Source organism: Polyodon spathula, chromosome 6 (genome assembly GCF_017654505.1).
Source record: "Polyodon spathula isolate WHYD16114869_AA chromosome 6, ASM1765450v1, whole genome shotgun sequence".
Classification (NCBI taxonomy): domain Eukaryota; kingdom Metazoa; phylum Chordata; class Actinopteri; order Acipenseriformes; family Polyodontidae; genus Polyodon; species Polyodon spathula.
In genome coordinates this window covers 66120531-66140966 of record NC_054539.1, presented here as the reverse complement: position 1 = coordinate 66140966, position 20436 = coordinate 66120531, and the positions used below count along the sequence as shown (strand labels likewise).

Here is a 20436-nt window from a genome sequence, read left to right as displayed (position 1 = left end):
GGGCTGTGCCCTGTCTGGTATGCTGTATTCACTGGTTATAGAGCCTCAGCTGCACCTGCTGAGGGTCAGGTTATCTGGATGGACAGTGCCCTCCTCGCCCTCCACACCCTCCTCTGCCACAGTGAAGGTGTCTGCCTACGCAGACGGTGTGACTGTGTTTGTGAGTGGGGATGCAGATGTCCAAGCGCTGCAGCAGACTCTAAATGAGTTCCAGAGAGCATCTTCTGCCAGAGTAAACTGGGCAAAATGTGACACCTTCCTGTCAGGCAGCTGGGATGAGGGCACCCCTCCTTTCCTGCCTGAGGGGCTGAAATGGAACAGAACAGGTATTAAAGTGTTGGGGGTGCACCTCGGAACAGAAAACTACATGAAAAAGAACTGGGAGGGTTTGTTGGACAGGGTGAGGGGGCAGCTGCAGAGGTGGAAGGGACTGCTGGCTCAACTGTCCTTCAAGGGCCGGGTGCTTGTTATTAATAATCTGGTGGCCTCTAGCTTGTGGCACAAGCTGGTATGCCTGGACCCACCCCAGGGCCTGGTGAAGGAGATCCAGAGAGTGTTGCTGGAGTTCTTTTGGAGCGGGAGACACAGTTTGAGGCCGGCAGTCCTCTACCTCCCTAGTGATGAGGGGGGGCAGGGGCTAGTCAGCATTGCCAGCAGGGTGGCAGCCTTCAGACTGCAGGCGGTTCAGAGACTCCTGTACACTGAGGAGGAGGCTCATTGGAAGAGGCTGGCCTGTTTCCTTCTCAATAGATTTGGGGGGCTGGGGTTAGGAAAACACCTGTTTTTAATTGAGAACACCAGTTTTAGTAAAGCAGGACTTCCTCCTTTTTATCAAAGTATTTTAAAAGCCTGGCAGCTGGTGAGGGTGGAAAGGGATGTGGAGTCCTTGACAGGGCAGGACCTGTTTGAGGAGCCCCTATTTTTTAATCCACTCTTTCCAGTTAAGTTCCTCCAGTCGATGACGCTCTGTGCCAGTTTTTTAAAAGCAGGTGTAACCAGGATGGTCCACCTGTTAAACCTTGAGCTCTCCTGCTGGCTAACTGCCTCCCAGCTAACTGCACAGCTAGGCTGGCACTCAGAGAGGCTTGCAGAAAGACTGATGGGTGAGTTGAGAGGCTGCCTCTCCCCTCGGCTCAAGGCAGTCCTGAGGGAGGAGTTGTCCAGAGGCACACAGTAGAGACAGCTTTCCTTATTTCCAGGGATGATCGTGTCACCAGCAGTAGGTGAGGAAGGTGAGGGCGGTGGAGAGAATGGAGGGACTTTGCTTAAATTGCAGAATGTGGAGGAAATTATCTTTCACACAATGAATGGAAAACAGATATACAAATTGTGTGTTAAAGCCACAGAGTATAGTAGGCTAAGGGGTCTGGTAGACTCTAAGTGGCGAGCTTACTTGGCTGTAGAGGAGGGGCACAGGCCGGTGTGGAGGGTGCTGTACAAGCCGCCTCTCGCCAAGAGAGTGGGGGACCTGCAGTGGAAGATTCTACACTGCATTGTGTCCACAGGCAGGTTTCTCCATAGAGTGGACCCCAGCATCAGTGAGCAGTGCGCTTTTTGCTCAGCAGAGGAAACTCTCTTTCATGCCTACAGTGAGTGTGAGAGGCTGCGGCCACTTTTTAATTTACTGCAGGGAATCCTGAATAATTTAGGGGTCGTTTTTAGTAAGGAGCTTTTTATTTTTGGGGTTCTATACAGTTTTAAAATGAAAAACAGGTGTGTTCTTATTAATTTTTTAATTGGACAGGCAAAATTGGCTATTTTAAAGATAAGGAAAAATCAACTCTCTGGTTCTGGACTGACCAGTTTAGTGGTTCAGTTCAGCCAGATCAAAGTAGAGTTTGAGTATTTTAAACTGGTCAGTAACCTGGAGGACTTTCAGGAGAGGTGGTGTGTGGGAGACACCTTGTGTGCTGTGAGTGAGGAGGGGGAGCTCCAGTTTTTGTTCTAATTTTATTTAATTTTTGTTTTACAGTGTTTTATTTTGGCTTTTATCTGTTTTCAACAAAGAAAAAAACACTGTTTAATATTGATTTTTTAATGATCCTTTTATTTTGTTTAAAATCTGTTTTTAAGGAGAACACGATGTATTTTAGGATTTTTTAAATTTTGCTCAGGCAGTAGGAATCTTAACTTTTGTTGTTTTACCTTTATTTGAATTTTAATGGATTTTATTTGGAATATTTAAATAAAGGATCTTAAAAGTCAAAGTCTCTCTCTCTCTCTCTCTCTCTCTCTCTCTCTCTCTCTCTCTCTCTCTCTCTCTCTCTCAAAACATAAGCCCTAAGTTAGTTATGTCACATATGTGACAGTTCTAATCTGGCAAAGTGCTAGCAAAATCACTTTTATCATTTTTACATTGTTTTATAATATCTGGCTGGTATTCAATAATCTAATAACACTTTTGTCTAATTCAATTAAAGTGTTGAATTATCACCTTCCTCCAAACATTTAAACCTACGTTTTTCACACTTTTCCATTACAGAAGTCACAGAATCTAGCCTTGAAACCACTCCTTCAGCAGATCAGTAAACTGGTTAAAGTGATGGTGCTGCCTTAAACAGGAAGGCTGAGCCATCTGTAATACTGTATTACGACAACCACTGATCTACAGTCTCTTCCAAAATGTATCTTTATAAAAGCATCACTCTGTAATAGTAAGACTGCCAGCTTCTTGGGGTTAACAGACAACGCCCACCACCCTGTCAACCATTTTGCTTGCCCTGCACCAGATCTGTACAAGGATGGAAATAAGACTCCTTTTGCATAGCAGTTTCACCCATTCCAAGTTTTGCTACAAGCTTGATTAGCCAGAGTGCATACTGTAGGTAACAAGCTAAGCTGTGTCTTATTAAACCACGAATGGATCAAACTGCTATGCAGTGGGTGTTATTTCTATCCCTGCTGCACCTTGTATCAGACGTGGGTGTAATAAGATATTATCTTTACAAAGCCAGTTCATACCAAGTCTCACAGCCAACTGGGATTCAAAATATCAAATCAACCTCAAACTGCCTCAGTTTCTTTATTTTGTTAATCAATAATGCTCATTTAGACATTTAAGTTATAGTCTGAGCATACTCCTATGAAACATAGCACTTTATCGCCATCTAGCGTCCAGTCACAGCCATTGCCAGCACAATTGATCCTGCTGTCTCCATGACTCTCCGCAGTGTCAACAGATGTGTTATGCATATGATACTGTACATTTGAACATGTTAATTAAAGCAATTTTAAAAACAAACTGAAATCCAGCTCATGTCTACTGGCTTTCTTAATGTGTACGTGATGGCTTCCCTTTTTTAGTCCACTGTTTTAGTTGCTGCTTGTTTTAACAAATACAATCAATTCATTTAACACTGTTTCTTGTAATAATAACGTCTTGTTTCAGAAAACTCACAGATTTGCACGGCCCGGTAAGAGAAGAGCGTGAAAGAATGAGTTTAAATAGGATTTGGTGATACAGAAGAATCGTAATAATCATAAACCAAGAACAATATTAAAGTTCCTAATTGTGTGGGGGGGTCTGAATCTTGCCATATCTTGCCATGGCTGCAAAATGAAAGAACACCGATCCTTTTCAACACCTACTCTTATTCTGAGGATATATACCAGGAGCTGCTGCATGTCCCTCTGTGGTCAAGAGTCCAGAGCCTCTAATTAGCACATAAATAGCCTTCGCTTGAAAAACAAAGATCACAAGCCCCTTACTAGAATTGTATTTTGAAGCCATGTAACCTACTGACAAGTGCATAGCCATCTTCTACAGAATATTACTGTTCCCCTTTTTGGTCTGTGTGTAGAATTAAAAAAAAAAAAAACTTGGTTTCTGCCCAAATGGTACAGTACAGTGAATTCTGAGATTTACTTGAACTTCCTGTTTGCTTGGGTGACTTCTACTCAGTCCATTAACACTCTATGTGGACTGGTCAAAGGTGTCATGATGTATGTTTTCTTACCAGCAGTGATAATTTGTATTTTCCAGGGGTGTATTAACATCAGCCTCTGATATGATTTCCACAAGCCAGCCATCCTTTTAGCTCTGAAACAGCATGAACACAATATAAATGTTTTAAATACATTAGGTAAGTATCTCAAGAGTTAAATATTTCTGGTTTGAAGTTTAACCAAATAATGTGAAGGATTTTGTAAGCAAGACAGACGGTCTTGTCATCCACACTATTTGCAAGAACATAAAAACAATTAATAAAAAACATTACGACAGCCTCTATTACAGGGAAGTCCAAACATATCGAATGGTCCTAAGTTACTTATTGAGTAAAATCACTGTCACCACGAGGGCATTGCAAGCACGGCTCAAATCTTGCTGGCATCACATTGCAGATCTAGGCTGCGGACCGACACAAAGCAGCATAATGGTAATGGCCAATGTGTTCAGGTTTAAGGAGGGAAATCTACTAGGGACGGTTCACCTTGTCACGCTTCAGTGACTCCCTACTTCTCAGGAATCCAAAAAGACTTCCTCAGCTGTGCCCTTGTTCCAGTTTAGTAGCTTGGATTTGGTAGAACAGAGGTGAACAGAGGTCACCTGTGGATTTTCTTTGGATTGGTGAGTATGATTGAAATTGAAGCTTTTCAATTGGGTAGAAAAACAGTGGCAAAATTGATCAAATGGATCAGAATGACATTCATTTTGACAAGGGCTGTTTCAGTGCCTCTGGATGATTTTACACCAGATTTGGAGTGAACTATACAGCTTTTTTAGGGACCTTAAAATAAAGGTTGGAGACAGGAACAAACACAGATACTGTAGAGTATGTCACTGTGTAGAGTAGTGAGATAGAAAGGAAAAGGCTACAATGGACACATCGCCACTCAGCCTAAATCAATAAATCGATAACTAACGGGCAAGAAAAGAGAGGGGAGTAGAAGGCTGGGCAGCTGCAGGAGGCATGTTTTTTGGATGCTGTTTGGTTTTTTAACTATATTTTTGAGTAGTGTCAGGGAAACAAGGCTTCAAATTAACACAAAATTATGTGGCTACATGCCTCAGCAGCTCACAGGGTCAAAAATTGGTCAGCTCCTAAATAATATCAAGATCAACTCACTCTAGTGTAATTAATTTCAAACCTGTTTTGAATTAACTTGGAATGGTCTTATTATTGTTTAACACATATTATATTTGTATATGTTGTTGTACACTCTGGTCCACACATACCCAAACTGTAAGTAGAAGCCTATAGTATCAAAACGTGATTTTAAATTGATTTCAGGCTTTGGATTTTATATATTTATTATGGGGCTCAACAGTACAACACAACTGTATTTTGACTTCAGAAAGGCTCTGGACAGTAAGTAAAAACAAGCAGCTTTCGAGTTAATGTGAATGAAAGCAATACATTTTAAAAACAATGGGTTGTAAGGAAATATGCAAATAATGTATTACAATTACTATATAATAATTAATATATATATAATTAAAATATATATATATATATATATATATATATATATATATATATATATATATATATATATAAGATATATACAAAATAAACAACGCTTTTATGTTATTTACGAAAAGACAGATAAATGATATTGAAAATGCTAAAATGCTGTCTCCCTATATTTGACTTACGACAGAGTTATATAAACGTACTTGCAAATGCATTGGATGTGCTATGGTGTCCTGTAACGACCTACGTATTGTTTAAATTTCTTGATGATGGATGCGCCCGATATATATATATATATATAATATATAGCGATATATATATATATATATATTAATATATATATATATATATTATATATATATAAGTACTGAAAATCGCATCTTTTCAAGAAGGCACCCTTATAACCTGCTTAACCTTACCACTGTACTCTACGCAATTATTTCAAACGCACAACTGCTTCAACTTAAACACTTTTACGATTAGACTGCACAAAACATCCGATGTCGGCTGCCAGATAATGCTGTATACTTTAATTACAGTGATGCCATAGCAGTGACACACTGTTCGTTAACCTTTACCCTCGAACTTTAATTTGCAGCGTGCACGTGGCATCTCATTTTGTTCCACAGTCTATATGCTCTAATATTACGCTCAACGTTAAAACATATTAAACATAGCTTATTAATAAACATGTTGCTCTGTTCTAGTTAGTATGTACCAAACTACAGTATTGTAAATAGAAACATGCCTGTCTCACTCTTCCCCAAATATCCACTGCACAGCTGATGACGTCACTTCCAGACTATATTAACCCATTGCAGAGTTTTCCGACCAGCCGGCAGGCATCTGTCTCCCTCGTGTGGTTATTGCCCGCGTAAATAAATAAACACAAAAACAAACAAACAAATAAATATAAAGAACTGCAGCAAATACAGGACCCTTGGAGTCAAATGAAGAACTTCGCTTTCATTATACATAAACAGCAAGCAGAAATAAAAAGTTTAACACACATTACAGACCAAAAACAGGTCTGTAACCTCTGTACTGGGTACACATATTAATCACGAACAGAGCAGTAACAGATACAACTGCACTGGACTTTTATATAGTGTATACAGTGCTTAACTTACAGAAACTGGGTTCAATGTTAGTGATTTAAACAGTGGAGAATCCTAGTACAGCAGCCCTGAAATGAATAAACCCAATTTATTTTTATGTTCAAAGTGGACAAATAAAGTAGCCCTGGGGAAAACCCCAGCTGGATTAATAGTTAAAGAGAGGCGGTATTTAGATCTGCCACTGTTTAGATCATTAAAATAAACCCTTCTGTACGGTTAATCTGTAAGCGACTCACTACTAGTGTAGTTAAATGTATCCTTTACACATACCCCTACCGAGTCACTGGGGGTAGCATTTGTCCTGTAAAGTGCTTTGTGAGCAATGTCCTTATTGATGAACATACTTATATTGATAAAAAATACTAAAACAATTGAAGCCATTCAAAAAAATCAAAACATTTTGAACTATTGGCTGCCTTACTTTAAGAGTAACAACATCCATTTCTGACTATAATTTCTGGACAAACACTGCAAAGCAAACATTTTAAACAGCAAGAGGGCTTCAATTGAAATTTTGCTTAAAAAATAATTTGTGAGAATGCAGTACATACAGTAGTACAAAGGAGGCAGTAAAGCATTGGCACACAGTACATGAACATGTTTTCAAAGATAATGCATCACCTTTGAAAGGTGCTGGGTGGGCAAAACTGGACACTAGTTCCCCATTAACTATAACAGTAACTAAATGCACAGTAAAAACGGCCCTAAAATCCACACATTAATTGTAACATGGCCCCATTGTAAAATAGAAAAACAGATTCAGGAATCCCAGAACAACTGGCTTTGTATCCCATTGCCAGTCTATCTTGTCTACTGATATGATATGGCAAAACAAAAACTTTAACTCTTTGGACACTGTCCTCTAAAATAAAACTAGTTGCATAAAAAATAAATAAATAAAAAACATTCACCATGCATACACCTCAGGGCTTAACTTATGAAGAATAGCCATGATGGTCAATCACTCATTCGTTTTAAACTGAGGGAAGGTTTGGCTTGTCAAGTCTCATGAATATGCTCTATTTAAAAAAAAAATATTAAAAAAAATCTTGTTTACTACTAAACTGGTTGATCTAGACAACGTTTACAGATGTCTGCTAAGCAGAGTTTGGGTTTACATCTGACCTCAAGGACATTTCCCCATAAGGACACTGCATACCCATGTTATCAGAAGCCATTTGAAATCGACAGCCTTCTGGCTAAGAAGTATGAATGGTCACTGGTCTCTCAGCTGTTGAGATTACTATTGTTATTTGCCAATTGCCAGTAAATCTGTTGTAGAATTTTACAAAATAAGCCCTGAGATACATGCATGTAAAGATAACTGTGATTTTCCAATACATTTCTTACATTTACAAACGTCTATGATGCAGATTCTCAGAAATGTAAGACATTAAGAAGTTTGAGCAGTCAAGCTCAAAGAAACGTTACTCTTAAAAAATCATTATCATAGACTGCAAGTCAAACTGCTTCTACAGCTACCAATGCTTCTTTCCTGTTTTCAAACAAGAGTCTATTTTTAAGTAGCAGTTTTCAAGGATTAATGTGAAGTTACCTAGGATGCACTGTAGTAGAGGCAAAAGAGCCTTTGGTTTTCAGTCCCATACAAACAGCAATTTGGCAGTGAAATAAAATAAAACATTTGGGGTGGGGTCTTTTTTGCTTAAGAGTCTTCCAGTCATTGACACAATGCATGTCTTTCATCTGTTAGCTATGAATTCATGTAGAGTATGAAATAAGATTGAACCACACGCAAAAGGTTTCACAATATCACAGCCACTTGGTGGGTTTGACAGACAAGAAGTTACACAGCAGATGTAACTACATGGTTTAACAAATGGGCCTTTTAACCTAGTCTCCACCTCCATCATGGTTCCTTTGATCAGCAGTCGCTCTTATACCCTGAAGGTGCGTTAATGATGAAATATCTGTCTCCGAAATTACCTAAATTAAAAAGGGAGAGGAAATGCTAAATCAAGCTGTGTACTCAAAAACAAAGCACTTTCCCTCTGAGACAACAAAGCAGTATTCAGTATTTATTGAATTTAGTGTGTGATAAAATTAGAGCTGACAGGACTGGAGGTCATATTCTACTGTACCATATTTATCCACCAGGTACAGCATTGCTTTGGAAGAAAAACATTTTAAGAAGTGGAGTGCAGGCTTCAAGCTTCTCAACAACTTCTTTAGAGTTGAATCATTATGCTGTACAGTGTCCCCAACAATCGCTACAACCATTTACACCCAGCTTGTCTAGGATTTCAAAGTTTGGTTAGGGTGTTTTGTTTTGTTTTAAATGAAAATGTAGGGTATTCAACAATGGGGTATTCTGTGGATCGCTTTTGGAATGGGATTGGTCTTACTTATCTCTGGAATGATGTGAAATTCATTGTTGACATACTTATCCATGGCGGTGGTGATGATGCGAAGTCTAGGAAAGGCATAGGCTATGGACTGAATTCCCATCTCCTCCGTCAGGAAGGACAGCAGCAAGATCTTATCCTCCTGGACGTCGTGATCATGTACAGTATGTTTAATGACATTTTTTTGTTTGTTTTTACTGTTTCTGTGCTTTCTTTATACAAATACGCATTAGCACCATCTACTGCAAAGCAGTGTATTGACAGCAAAACAAAAGGACATTTGATACAAAGTTGCAGATCACTGGCGTTAGTTCTCACTTTGGCTGTTATAGCCAATGCTATAAAATGCATGTCTTATACACTAGATATATGAGAGCCAAAGAGCAGCTCCTGAACACAGATGAAACACCTAAAAAACTTATCAAAAACAAAAACACACCGTATTTTAGTCACTGCAATAAGAAGCACTCAAAAATAAAAACCTTATCATTAAAACTTTGATAACCATCAGTGCAGTAGCCCCAGTATAACATAATCTTCATTTATATCCTTTGGCAAACGCAAGTAATGCAGCTGGAAAAAAAAAAAAACTACAACATTACAATTAAAATGAGTGATAAAAAAGAAAAAACACTTTCAAATCTTATTATGAACAGGGACATTATTATTGTGCTGAATTTGTGTTATGCAGATCATTCTCATTCCAATGGTCTATCTGCAAGAAGACTATGTGACTCTTTAACCATCTCTAGTTTGCTTAATCCCTAAGAGATGTGTTTTGTAGGTGGGATAAGAGCATCATTTGGAAGCAGTAGATCTTGAGGGGAAAAAAAATCTGCCTCCATAATCAAATAACTCCTGTTCATTGCATGGGGTAATGCAAGTTCAAGAGACCCAGAAAGCAGCTCTGATATCATAGATCTCAGCTCAATGTTTTATGATCTTGCATCACACAGCACAACTTTTAAATTAATTGTATCCGCAGAGACACTGCAGACCTACTCGTGCACTAAGTAATCATGACTTACTAGGACATGCTTAAGTTCCATTCCAGTGTCTGTACAGTTAAGGACTGATGTTACAGTACTCCAGCAGCTCTCTGCTCGTGCCGCCTCCCTCTCCTCTGTCCTAATTCTCCTTGACCTCTCTGCAGCCTTTGACACGGTCGACCACTCTATTCTCCTGTTCTCCAGAGCCCGCTTCTTCTCCACCCTTGCCCCTCAGTGATGGAATGACCTACCCATGGATATCAGGACTGCTCAGTCCCTGACCACCTTCCGGTGCCTCCTCAAGACACATCTGTAAACATCTCAACCCTTGACTATACTTATGGCACCCAACTGTACTGGTACCATATTCTATTACTGCTCTTAATTATAACTACTTCCTGTATCTTGTGTTTAACTTTACTCTTACAGGTATTCGTATTAGAGGCTTTTTCAATTGCACTTACTTGAAATCATTCTCATCCATTCATCGTACTTACTACATGCTCATACTGGATTTTACTTGTATATGCAAATATTTTTTATATAAGTTAACAGCTCATAGTCAAACCCGCTCTTACATGTAATTATTTACTGTATTCCCTATTTTTTCCTCTTAGTTGAATTTGATCTTTTGCAACTGATTTTATTATACTGCTCTTATCTATAATGTGATATTATGTAATGTGATACTTTACAAAGGGATATTTTGTAATGTGATACTTTGTACTGCAATATTTTGTAGCAATTGTAAGTTGTCCTGGATAAGGGTGTCTGCTAAGAAATAAATAATAAAAATGACAACTGCTACTGGCTGGCACAGTACATGTAACTGTGTCCTTTAACAGGAGCGAGAAAGTGCATACCCTTTTGCCACTGAGCCTCTTCCCTTCATAGATCGCACCTTGAGGTTTCTCCACAGTAACAGGCTAAGGGGACACACACACACACACACACACACACACACACACACACACACACACATAATATATATATATATATATATATATATATATATATATATATATATATATATATATATATATATATATAAATACAAGACATTTGAAAAGACAGCTTACTGAATAATGAATATGTAATGCTTGACCCCGCTTCTTAAACAGTGTTAATGGTTTTCTTCTGCAAAGCAGGATGAGACACCCACCTTGAACAACAGGAAGGAGAGAGCATGCTCTATCAAAAGCCTCATTAATTTCTTTGAGTAGAGAATAAATTCATCCCGGTTTGTCTTCTTATTTCTGTGTAGGAAACAAATAATGATTTATTGCACAAAGTCAGGCGCTCTTAGTGTGTCGATTAACAAATAATTACAGCACAAGGTCAGGGGACCCTGAATCGAGGCAGGACAGAATACTGCTTGATAATGTTAGATAAAAGGCCAGCTTCAGTTTCACTTGTTTTTAAAATGTCCTAATATAAAGCATATTTCAGCACAGCACAGATCTGTAACAGATAATACCAAGGCTTATACCAATGAACATTTTAAAATTCATAGTATTGAGTTCTTCAAAATAACTATTACATATCTTGATTAGGGTGAAAGCCTCTATCAGAAGGATTGTAAATTAATTCATTCTGTAATGCATTAGAATTAAGGCTACGGTTTTAGCACGGTAATTTGTAGTACATTTCACAGGTGAGGTGCGGCAAATAAATTCACGGAAAGTTCAAATAATGTAGTTTTAGCTACATCAACATGCATAATAACTTTTAAATAGTACACCGAAACCAATAATATAAAGATAATTGCTTTTGACTACTGCCCAGTTTAAATGTTACTTTAGATTACAAAATTTACAGTACATACTTCTCTCAGACATAATTTCTGGTTGGAGTCGAAGACTTTGTGTGAAAAAGTCCTAAGTACGTAATCTACAATCTTGCGCCGTGTGTCTTTTTTGGAAAGGCATACAGCCTTAACAGACAGTTTAATCTGTCATTCTACTATACCTAAAATATCTCTCACTGCCACATACCCGCATCTGTAATGTTTGAAATCCTACCTTTCTGGTTCTCTGTTGGTTGATAGGACGGAGCAACGACATCACTTTTGATTTTTTTAAACCCTCTTGTTTAGAGGTACAAACTCAGCACATCTAATTAAATGTAAATTTATCTGTGGCAGAGCAAGAGCTCTGCCTATAAATAGTGTAGTGTTCTGGTGGTGGTTGGCAGGGATGGGGTTAATTCCTGTCCCTGCCAAAAATATGTGAGAATGTGGCTGAACAATTAAGTGCGAATTGGGAGCAGCCACATCATGTAAAAGGAGAGCCCAGGGCTCCATTTGGGGAGAGGAGTTTGGCAAGTGTACACTGTGTTTCTGCACAATTTTGTTTTTGTAAAGTTCAGTGATGGCTTTGCCCAGCCTGAACACTTTTTTGTATTTTGTTAGTGAAGGTGAATGCCCAGCCTACGTTTTTGTTTGTTTAACCTATATTTTGGCCAGTGTGCCTGTTTGTTACTTTGTTCCTGTGTTTTGTATAACGTTTTTGTTTATTAAAGTGCGTGTCTGCATTTTGTACTGCAGTGACTTGGCTTCTGAGTCTCTGTCTCACCGCTGTCCTGTCACACTTGGTGTCAGGATGGGATCACAATGTCTTTGGAAGAATCCAGAGTAGTACTTCATCTGTGCTGAGCCACCGTGTGTGGCCTCATTCACTCCCCCTTTCATCCATATGCGCTGAAGAGAAAGAAAAAGGGAGAGGGGCGTGGAGGAGCAGTTGTGTCGGTTGGAGGCAGAAAGGGCTCCTATGTGTGAGGTTTGTGGGGATAGTGCACCTTTATGGAGAATGTACCTGCTGTACGAGTTTAGCAGTGTGTTCTGGAAAGCTTTGTCAAAACATGGGTCAGGTAAGGTCGCAGTGGCAGGCTTACCTAACAATTTGCCGTCTTTTTCAGAATTGTCAGCTTTTACCATGAAGTGATTGTGATTAATTGTTCTTTTTATATGATAATAACTTGCACGAAGATTCAGATACTATTTTCTGTATCTCTCATTTGTTACTCATTATAATTTTAAATTATTCATATTCATGCGGGGACTTCTCATTTGACTGTCACTATATTTTTATTTACTATTAACTCCACTCAGACAAAACTCAACACAGGGTAAAAGTCGACAACAAACTAAATATTTTGGCACTTTTTTTTTTTTAAAAGCATATTTAGTTCATAACAAGGTGTTTTACAAAGTAGTGACGTCCCTACAACATCGTTTTTTTCAGGAGTTACTTTGTGGGGACATTTTCTCAAATTTTGTCCCCACATTGATAGTAATACCTGCCCACACACATACACACACACATATATACAAATTTACTCTGGATAGCATACATTTGATCACATATAAACCACATGATATTTCGCTCCCTTAAAATTAAACAATTACAAAATAATAATATAATTCCAATATACCTTACCCAGTTGGCTATGGACATGCTGTATAATGAGATCCAGTGCTACAAAGTTTTCCCCACCTGAAATATGTAAGGTAGTAGCAAATTAATTCTTCAGTGCACAGTTTCACCTGCCACTAGTGCCAGTGATCAGGCCCGTATTAAGGTATTTGGAGGCCCAGGGCTACTGACATTTCGGGTCCCCCTTGGAGAGCCCTCACATAATACTGTACAATTAGCTGATAGTCAGCGCTCTGTGCTCATGCACAATCTCATACAATACCAACACAAGCATGTCATTCGAATAGGCAGTGGAAAGCTTTACCACTCACATCACAGTAGATATGGCATGCAAAATAGTATGGTAGTCAGCACTACCACTATCTTTCATTACCGACAGCATCGTTTTGAATTAAATCAAAGGTAGTTGTACCACGGGGTACAACAATATCAACCACCTGCGTCATGGGTTCAATGTACTGCTCGAATGCTGGCTTCACAGACTGCTTGATGACCCCTGTGATGTCTTGACGTCGCTGGTGATGTCCCTCTTCAAACGATGGACTAGCTGGATGTCAGAATCAGTGTCTACAAAAACTTTCATATCTAGGATCTTTAAAATAAATAAATAAATACATACAAATATTTGTGCACAAAAAAAAACTATTTGCTGCCAGAGTGTTCTTACTACTAATTTTAGCCTAAGAAATTACAATTACTTCATTATTCCAGTTGTCACAGGGTCTTTTAAGGTATAGAATAGTCTGTGAGAGGGGTAAATATAAATATTTTGCCAATTATTGGACAATAACACAAATTTAATGTAACAGGTTCCAAAATATAATAGTGGTAAAAGGTCTACTTCAATAATATATTTATGATGGACTTGTGGATAAAGCCAGTTTAATTAATTACCCTAAACAGGACTGTCATTCTGCAAATAGATCCATATAAATTTCAAACTTTCTCAGAAAATTGCACAGCAGGCAGACTTGTCACGTGGCTTCTCTGTCCTCTGAAGGATCAGCTTTGTAAACACCAAGCCTGGCCTTGAGCTGAAGAGAGGCTTTACATAACTGTGACAGGATGGTCGAGTGGTGACGTCACAGACCAGGAACGAAACACACACAGTCAAAGTACAACGGGTGAGTAGCAAATTCATGCTCTCTCTTTAATAGTAAAAATTAAAGGTTTAAACAAAACAAAGAACGTGTTCAAAACAAAGCAGCATGGTGGCCAAAATAAACAGACACAAAACAGTGCACACACTAAATAAAACAAGTATCAGGCTGCTTTCAAGCCAGCACAAGTAGCAGTTGTTATTTGTATATCGTTCTTATGTTCCTCATCTCTGAACACCAAATCCTGATGAGCAGCTGATCCACTCTTTATACATACATGTCCATCTCCAAATTGGTAATCACTTAATTTGGAGATGGACACATTGTGCACACAATAACAAAACATTGTGTTTTAAACACCAAACAATACATTTAAATCGTAATAATACAACAGAAATTTAAAAAGTTAGTTCCACCTTGATGAGCATCCTTGCCACCCCAGCATATTCTAATTAAGCTCACTGAAATGTACTGGATGAACAGACAGTTCCAGAGAAAGTAGTTACTAATTTGCGAGAGGGAACTAAATTATAAAAGGTTGGCTGTGACCATAGAGGTTTAACGGAAATTCACCAGATGTGAAGCCAGTTGTCAAAGTCTTTAACAACTTTAACCAGGGGTGGGTAAAGTTAGCCTCCAACCCTGTTCTAAATTGTTTAATTGAACCAATTAATCCTCCACCCAGACGTGGAAGTAGTTAATGTGATAATTTTACCTCTTAAACCTGGAGTGGAACGGCCCTCCATGACTGAGATTGGACACCCTTGTGTTTAACGTTTAAAGAATATGCATGAAACACTGTAATCAATGTGCATAATATACTATCACAGACGCTAATCAACGTACATAATACACTATCACAATCACTGTAATCAATGTGCATAATACACTATCACAATCACTGTAATCAATGTGCATAATACACTATCACAATCACTGTAATCAATGTGCATAATACACTATCACAAACACTGTAATCAATGTGCATAATACACTATCACAAACACTGTAATCAATGTGCATAATACACTATCACAAACACTGTAATCAATGTGCATAATACACTATCACAGACACTATAATCAATGTGCATAATATACCATCACAAGCACTGTAATCAATGGGCATAATACACTATCACACACATATGTTTGATTGACATCAAAGGAGGTTCTTAGAAATTGGTTGAAAAATGGAAAGAAAACGATTGGAAACCAAATAATATGAATGACACCTAGGTGAGATAATTATTTAATTTGTACACCCTATTTATTCTCCCTGCAAGAGGTCAAAGTCCAAATAAAACTTAGAAAACCATCCATCACTGCTGTGATACTCAATTACATCCCACAAGTTCTCTTTTCTGATTCCCTGCCACATAACAGCTACAATACACTAAAACATTTTGTGGATGCTAAATAAAACCTGATATCTGAACTATAAAATAACTTTATTTAGAATCACTGTACCACTTCATTAATCTCATTATATTCCATCTCAGTAGACTGGCAGCACTATTAATCACCCCCGCTTGGAGAAGGGCACAAGCATGTCTCGAGGTAATAATGAATGCAGCTTCACTCCCTGACAATACCATAATCACAAAACAAATGGGTCGGAGCCCGCTCTTTTGTTTCGCAGTTCTCTGAAGGAATGCTGGGAGAGTGATAACAGAAGGTTAAACACATCACAAATGTGCAGTTCTGTTTTCTGCCAGGACACATTAAAAGGTTCAATTGTTTATCATAGTGTCTGAAGACTAAAGTTTGGTTAATCTTTTAACTAATCGGTTTAGCATTATTGCAGGATTAAAACCACAAGGCAATAGAGATCTCTCCTGGAAAAGGCTCTACTGAGGTCCACCCACAGGATGCTGAAGTTCATTTAATTAGAGCTACATTCTTAAAGTGTTTTACTCCACAAGGTCATATAAAACAGCAAGAAGTTGTTTCTTATTCTTGCATAATTTTAATTACTGTTTTTTGTATTCCTTCAAATAGTAAATAGCTCATTTTAAATGTATTTTAATTAATTTTCAAGTGGAAAAGTATACTTTATAAGGCACTTTATAACACGGACATTTTATTCAGCATTTGTTTTGTAACTAAATAAATATCAGGCCTATTACGTGGTTATCTTTCCCAATTCATTTCCTTTTTTGTCTTTACTGTCTTTTGCTCTGAGACACCGCAGGTATATTATTAGTAGCTTTTAGTTTCAGTGCAATGATTGTTCCGACACAGAAAAATGCAGCCAAGTGAAGAATCACATGAAAAAGCAATCTCTGAAACCTCCTCCCGTAAAAAAAGTCAATTGAGATCATTACCTTCCTTGTTGGTGAACGCCAGGATCCCTTCGAATATCACTACATTAGCTCCATAGACTGTTTTCTGGGAACAAAAAAAAAAAAAAAAAAACTGATGATGAATACAGGGAGAATTAACACATACTTACTGAAAACAGAGAAAGACAGCATATCATTAGATCACATACTCAAATGTCTGTACTTTAAAAACGTTGCCAAAACCATGTACTTGCCAATGCTGAACATAAATAAGAGAATTTCTAATCATCTAACAAATTTAATCTTGTAGCTAGATTTGTTTGTTCTTTAACATGCACGCAAGACAGGTTTAATCTTGTAATAACACTTCTCTTAACAAATGACAATCTGAAGCAGTAATAAAAACTTTTACCTCACCTGGAAACACAACTGAACTTCTACCACAGTTACCCAGTGGTCATCCAGTACCAGTACTCTAATACAAACATTTTCTATCACTGTATTATGACTGCAAAGTCAATCTTGAAGAAAGGTGCCCCAATACAGCCCTTCCTTCCCTGATCTTATAGTCTATTACTGTGGTATGCTCAACACTCTAATGAGTGGTAACAAGTTGGATGTAGGGAGGCCAGTCTGTCTAGCAGCACAACAAGCTTGCTGCCAGAAGCAGTGCATGTTGTTTGTCTGTGTGCCTCTGCCACACAATCTTGCAACACATCCAATTGTATCTTTACAGTTGATTTACTCCTTTAATTTAAGACATTTGTTTTCATGCAATTACAAGCTGCTGTAGTTATCAGATACAAAACAATATGATACTTTGGGAAGCACCTATTAATACCAAAGCAAAGTAAATGTACCTGGTAACTCTCTCATTATCTGTGAGAGTGCAGGATCACTTATCAAGATCTGCTTCCAAAATTAAAACAGGGCCCTTGCAAAAATAATTTATTCTTTTCTTGCTACTTTCAATAGAACAAATTCGACTGGAACTGAAAGGTATGTGTGTAATTGAGAGTATCAGAGGACAGCAAGCTTTACAGTACTCATCACATTTAGAAAAGTAAGTGGAGGAATTATTTATCAGGGCATTATATTTACTGCATTACAGCCAAAACTTTAAATCATGGAATCCTTCAGCATACAGCAGTAATGAAAACAAAAGGTAATAAACATGATTCAATTGCATCTAAAAGTTAATTATCAACATCTTTAAAACATTCTGTGGTAAATTCATCTTGATATTTCTGACAAGCCAGCCTCGATCTTTTAGATGGAGGAGAGTGACATTTTTTGTTTGCTATTCCTATTTTAATAACAGATAAGTAAACTTGTGATTTTGTCACGGACATTTGTACTAAAAAACACGGAGAAGTTCTTCAGAATCATGGAGGAAGGAGGAAATGCTGTGTGAAGTCACAGGGCCTTCTAAACTGGTTACTAAGCAACCAGGCTCAGAGCTGAGTTTGTCAGGTAAAATGCCACAATAAACTGTCAGTGAAATACAGTATTAATTTAAGAACCACTAATTAATAATTTAAAAAACAAAGAACACACACGTTATTGAAATAATATTTCATAAACGTTCAGGGAGTATCCACCATTTATTTATTTATTTAATAAAAATCACAGTGTTATACCCCTTCAACATAGCAGAACCTTCAAATCATAGCAATTGGGATCTCTGTGTGTCCCTAGGGAGATCCCCTGGGCTTTTCAAAATAGTTTGGTGTGTTAAAGTAGCTTTTTTTATAGTTTGAAATTATTTCATAGTTGATGGTACCTTTAAAAAATTAAATAATAAAAGATAACACAAATAAATACTGTAGTAATGGGTGAGGACCCAGGGTCTTACACTGGGGCTCTCATGCTCTTCCCTTTCTTCAGCTTCCTCAGCATAGTGACAAGCAACTCAAAGTAAAAGGTGTCTGGATGGTCAAAGTTGTACTCATTCTGAGCTGCCAACTTAGCTCCTTTTTACAGAGAACCTGCAAATGGAGGGGGAGGGAGGATGAAGAGGTTTAACGCACACTAGGCTAAAACTATCCTTGTGCAACATCATTATTAACACAGAGACATTTTAAATGGACATGCCCATGTACTGTGTGCATTCTAGATTACTATGTTCATACAAAATATACAGACCCACTTCATATACTCTAATAGGCTTGCACAGTGTGAACAGAATAAATATAAATATCAGAAGAGGGCATATCATTAATTGATTATAAAAAAAAGGATAAACATAAATTTGTCAAACTAAAAAAGGCACGGATTGTATCCTGATACTGTAATAAACCTTTAGTTTATATTGATCATATAATGGTGCTCATTTAATGACAAGAGCATCAGGATGTCACTCGTTCTAAATAACTCACCGGCAGAGGGCAGGACAGGGACAGTCTGGACCCTAGAGGGGTCTCCAGGGTGATAGAGGGCAGGATGAAATTTGACCCTTTTAGGAACATGTTACAATAGATGAACACAAGTAGTGTTCCCCAGGGATCTTTCGATTCTGGATACAAAACCACTTAAGCTGCCACGTTGATTTGTAATGAAATTGCAATATACAATATGTAGGCTAATTGAATTAAACTACAGTGTTAAATTATAGTTTTAAATGTAAAGTGTTGACCAATCTCTCTTGTTTGGGGGTGAAGATAAGGGGTTAACAGGTATCGTCTAAAGTCATACCCATAAGATGTCCAATATTCTCTTCTAAGTATCTGGTTTTGTGCCAGTTAAGCCCTAATAATTTGGACATACGGAAAGGTGAAAAAAAAAAACTGACTTTCCAAGAGTCAAGCATGCTCAGGTTTTCAATTATGTGGGTGGAAATGTGATTGGCCAGCCCATCATTTTACAGCTGTGATGTAGCCAGAGGACAGAGTGAGCTTTATCCAGTGCTGCCTCTGTACACAGGGGCTTTTTAACCTCAAATTTATTGTAAAAAATAATTGCAGCACAGGGATAATAATATGTTCTTATTAGACTAATACATCACATTTTAAAGACTCCAATATGTGTGTTTTGATATGTAAATAAAACCCATGCTTTTAAAAGTGACACATACACATATAGGACAGTAAGGACTTGGTGCAGTGGCAGAACTACTGTGCCCGTTTCAAGCTGTGCACTTTTGATCTTTCAATTTAAAACCACAATCTAACTTAGAATAATTGTTCTTTTGGTAAAGTGTTGATCTTTTTGTAAACATATATACTTTTTTATTTTAATTATGAAGGCTCAAAGTCTGTAGTGGGCGAAATTCAAATCCTAGATGGCCACCGGGCAAAAAAAAATAGCTCAGTTGGTGCGTTGAAACACATTTTTACATGATTAAAACACAATTTTGGGGCAGCTCCCTAGTGGCGCCTCCAGTAAAGGCATGTGGAGTGCAGGATGCACCCTATAGCCTGGAGGTCGCCAGGTGAGTCCCAGCTATTCCTCTGCCGACCGTGGACGGGAGTTCCCAGGAAGCGGCGCACAATTGGCCGCACACCACCCGGGGGGGGTGGGGCTTAGGTTGGCCGGGGGTCTCCAGCTCACCGCGCACCAGCGACCCCCGTAGACTGGCCAGGCACGTGCAGGCCTGCCTGCACGTTGCCTGGAGCTGCGTGGTCCTCAGACGCTTTAGCTCTGAGGTGGCTGCATGGTAGGCCTTCAGAGTAAAAAGAAGTGGACAGCTGAAGGCACACGTTTCGGAAGACGTGTGTGTTCGACTTCATCTCTCC

General features: G+C 38.3%; 1 protein-coding gene and 1 pseudogene across 1 annotated transcript in view; both read right to left on the bottom strand.

Moving 5' to 3' along the window:
• The window catches only part of LOC121316592 (protein Mpv17-like), a 64966-nt gene extending 58759 nt beyond the window's left edge, over positions 1 to 6207 (bottom strand). The window contains exons 1-2 of the mRNA XM_041251637.1: positions 6163 to 6207; positions 3957 to 4039 (exon numbers count right to left, since the gene is read on the bottom strand). Coding sequence (XP_041107571.1) covers positions 3957 to 4029 — 73 coding nt within the window. The 5' untranslated portion in view covers positions 4030 to 4039; positions 6163 to 6207. The remainder of the gene's footprint in view (positions 1 to 3956; positions 4040 to 6162) is intronic.
• A 2207-nt stretch (positions 6208 to 8414) lies between these two features.
• Positions 8415 to 20430, bottom strand: LOC121317730 (annotated as a pseudogene).
• Positions 20431 to 20436: the final 6 nt, after the last annotated feature.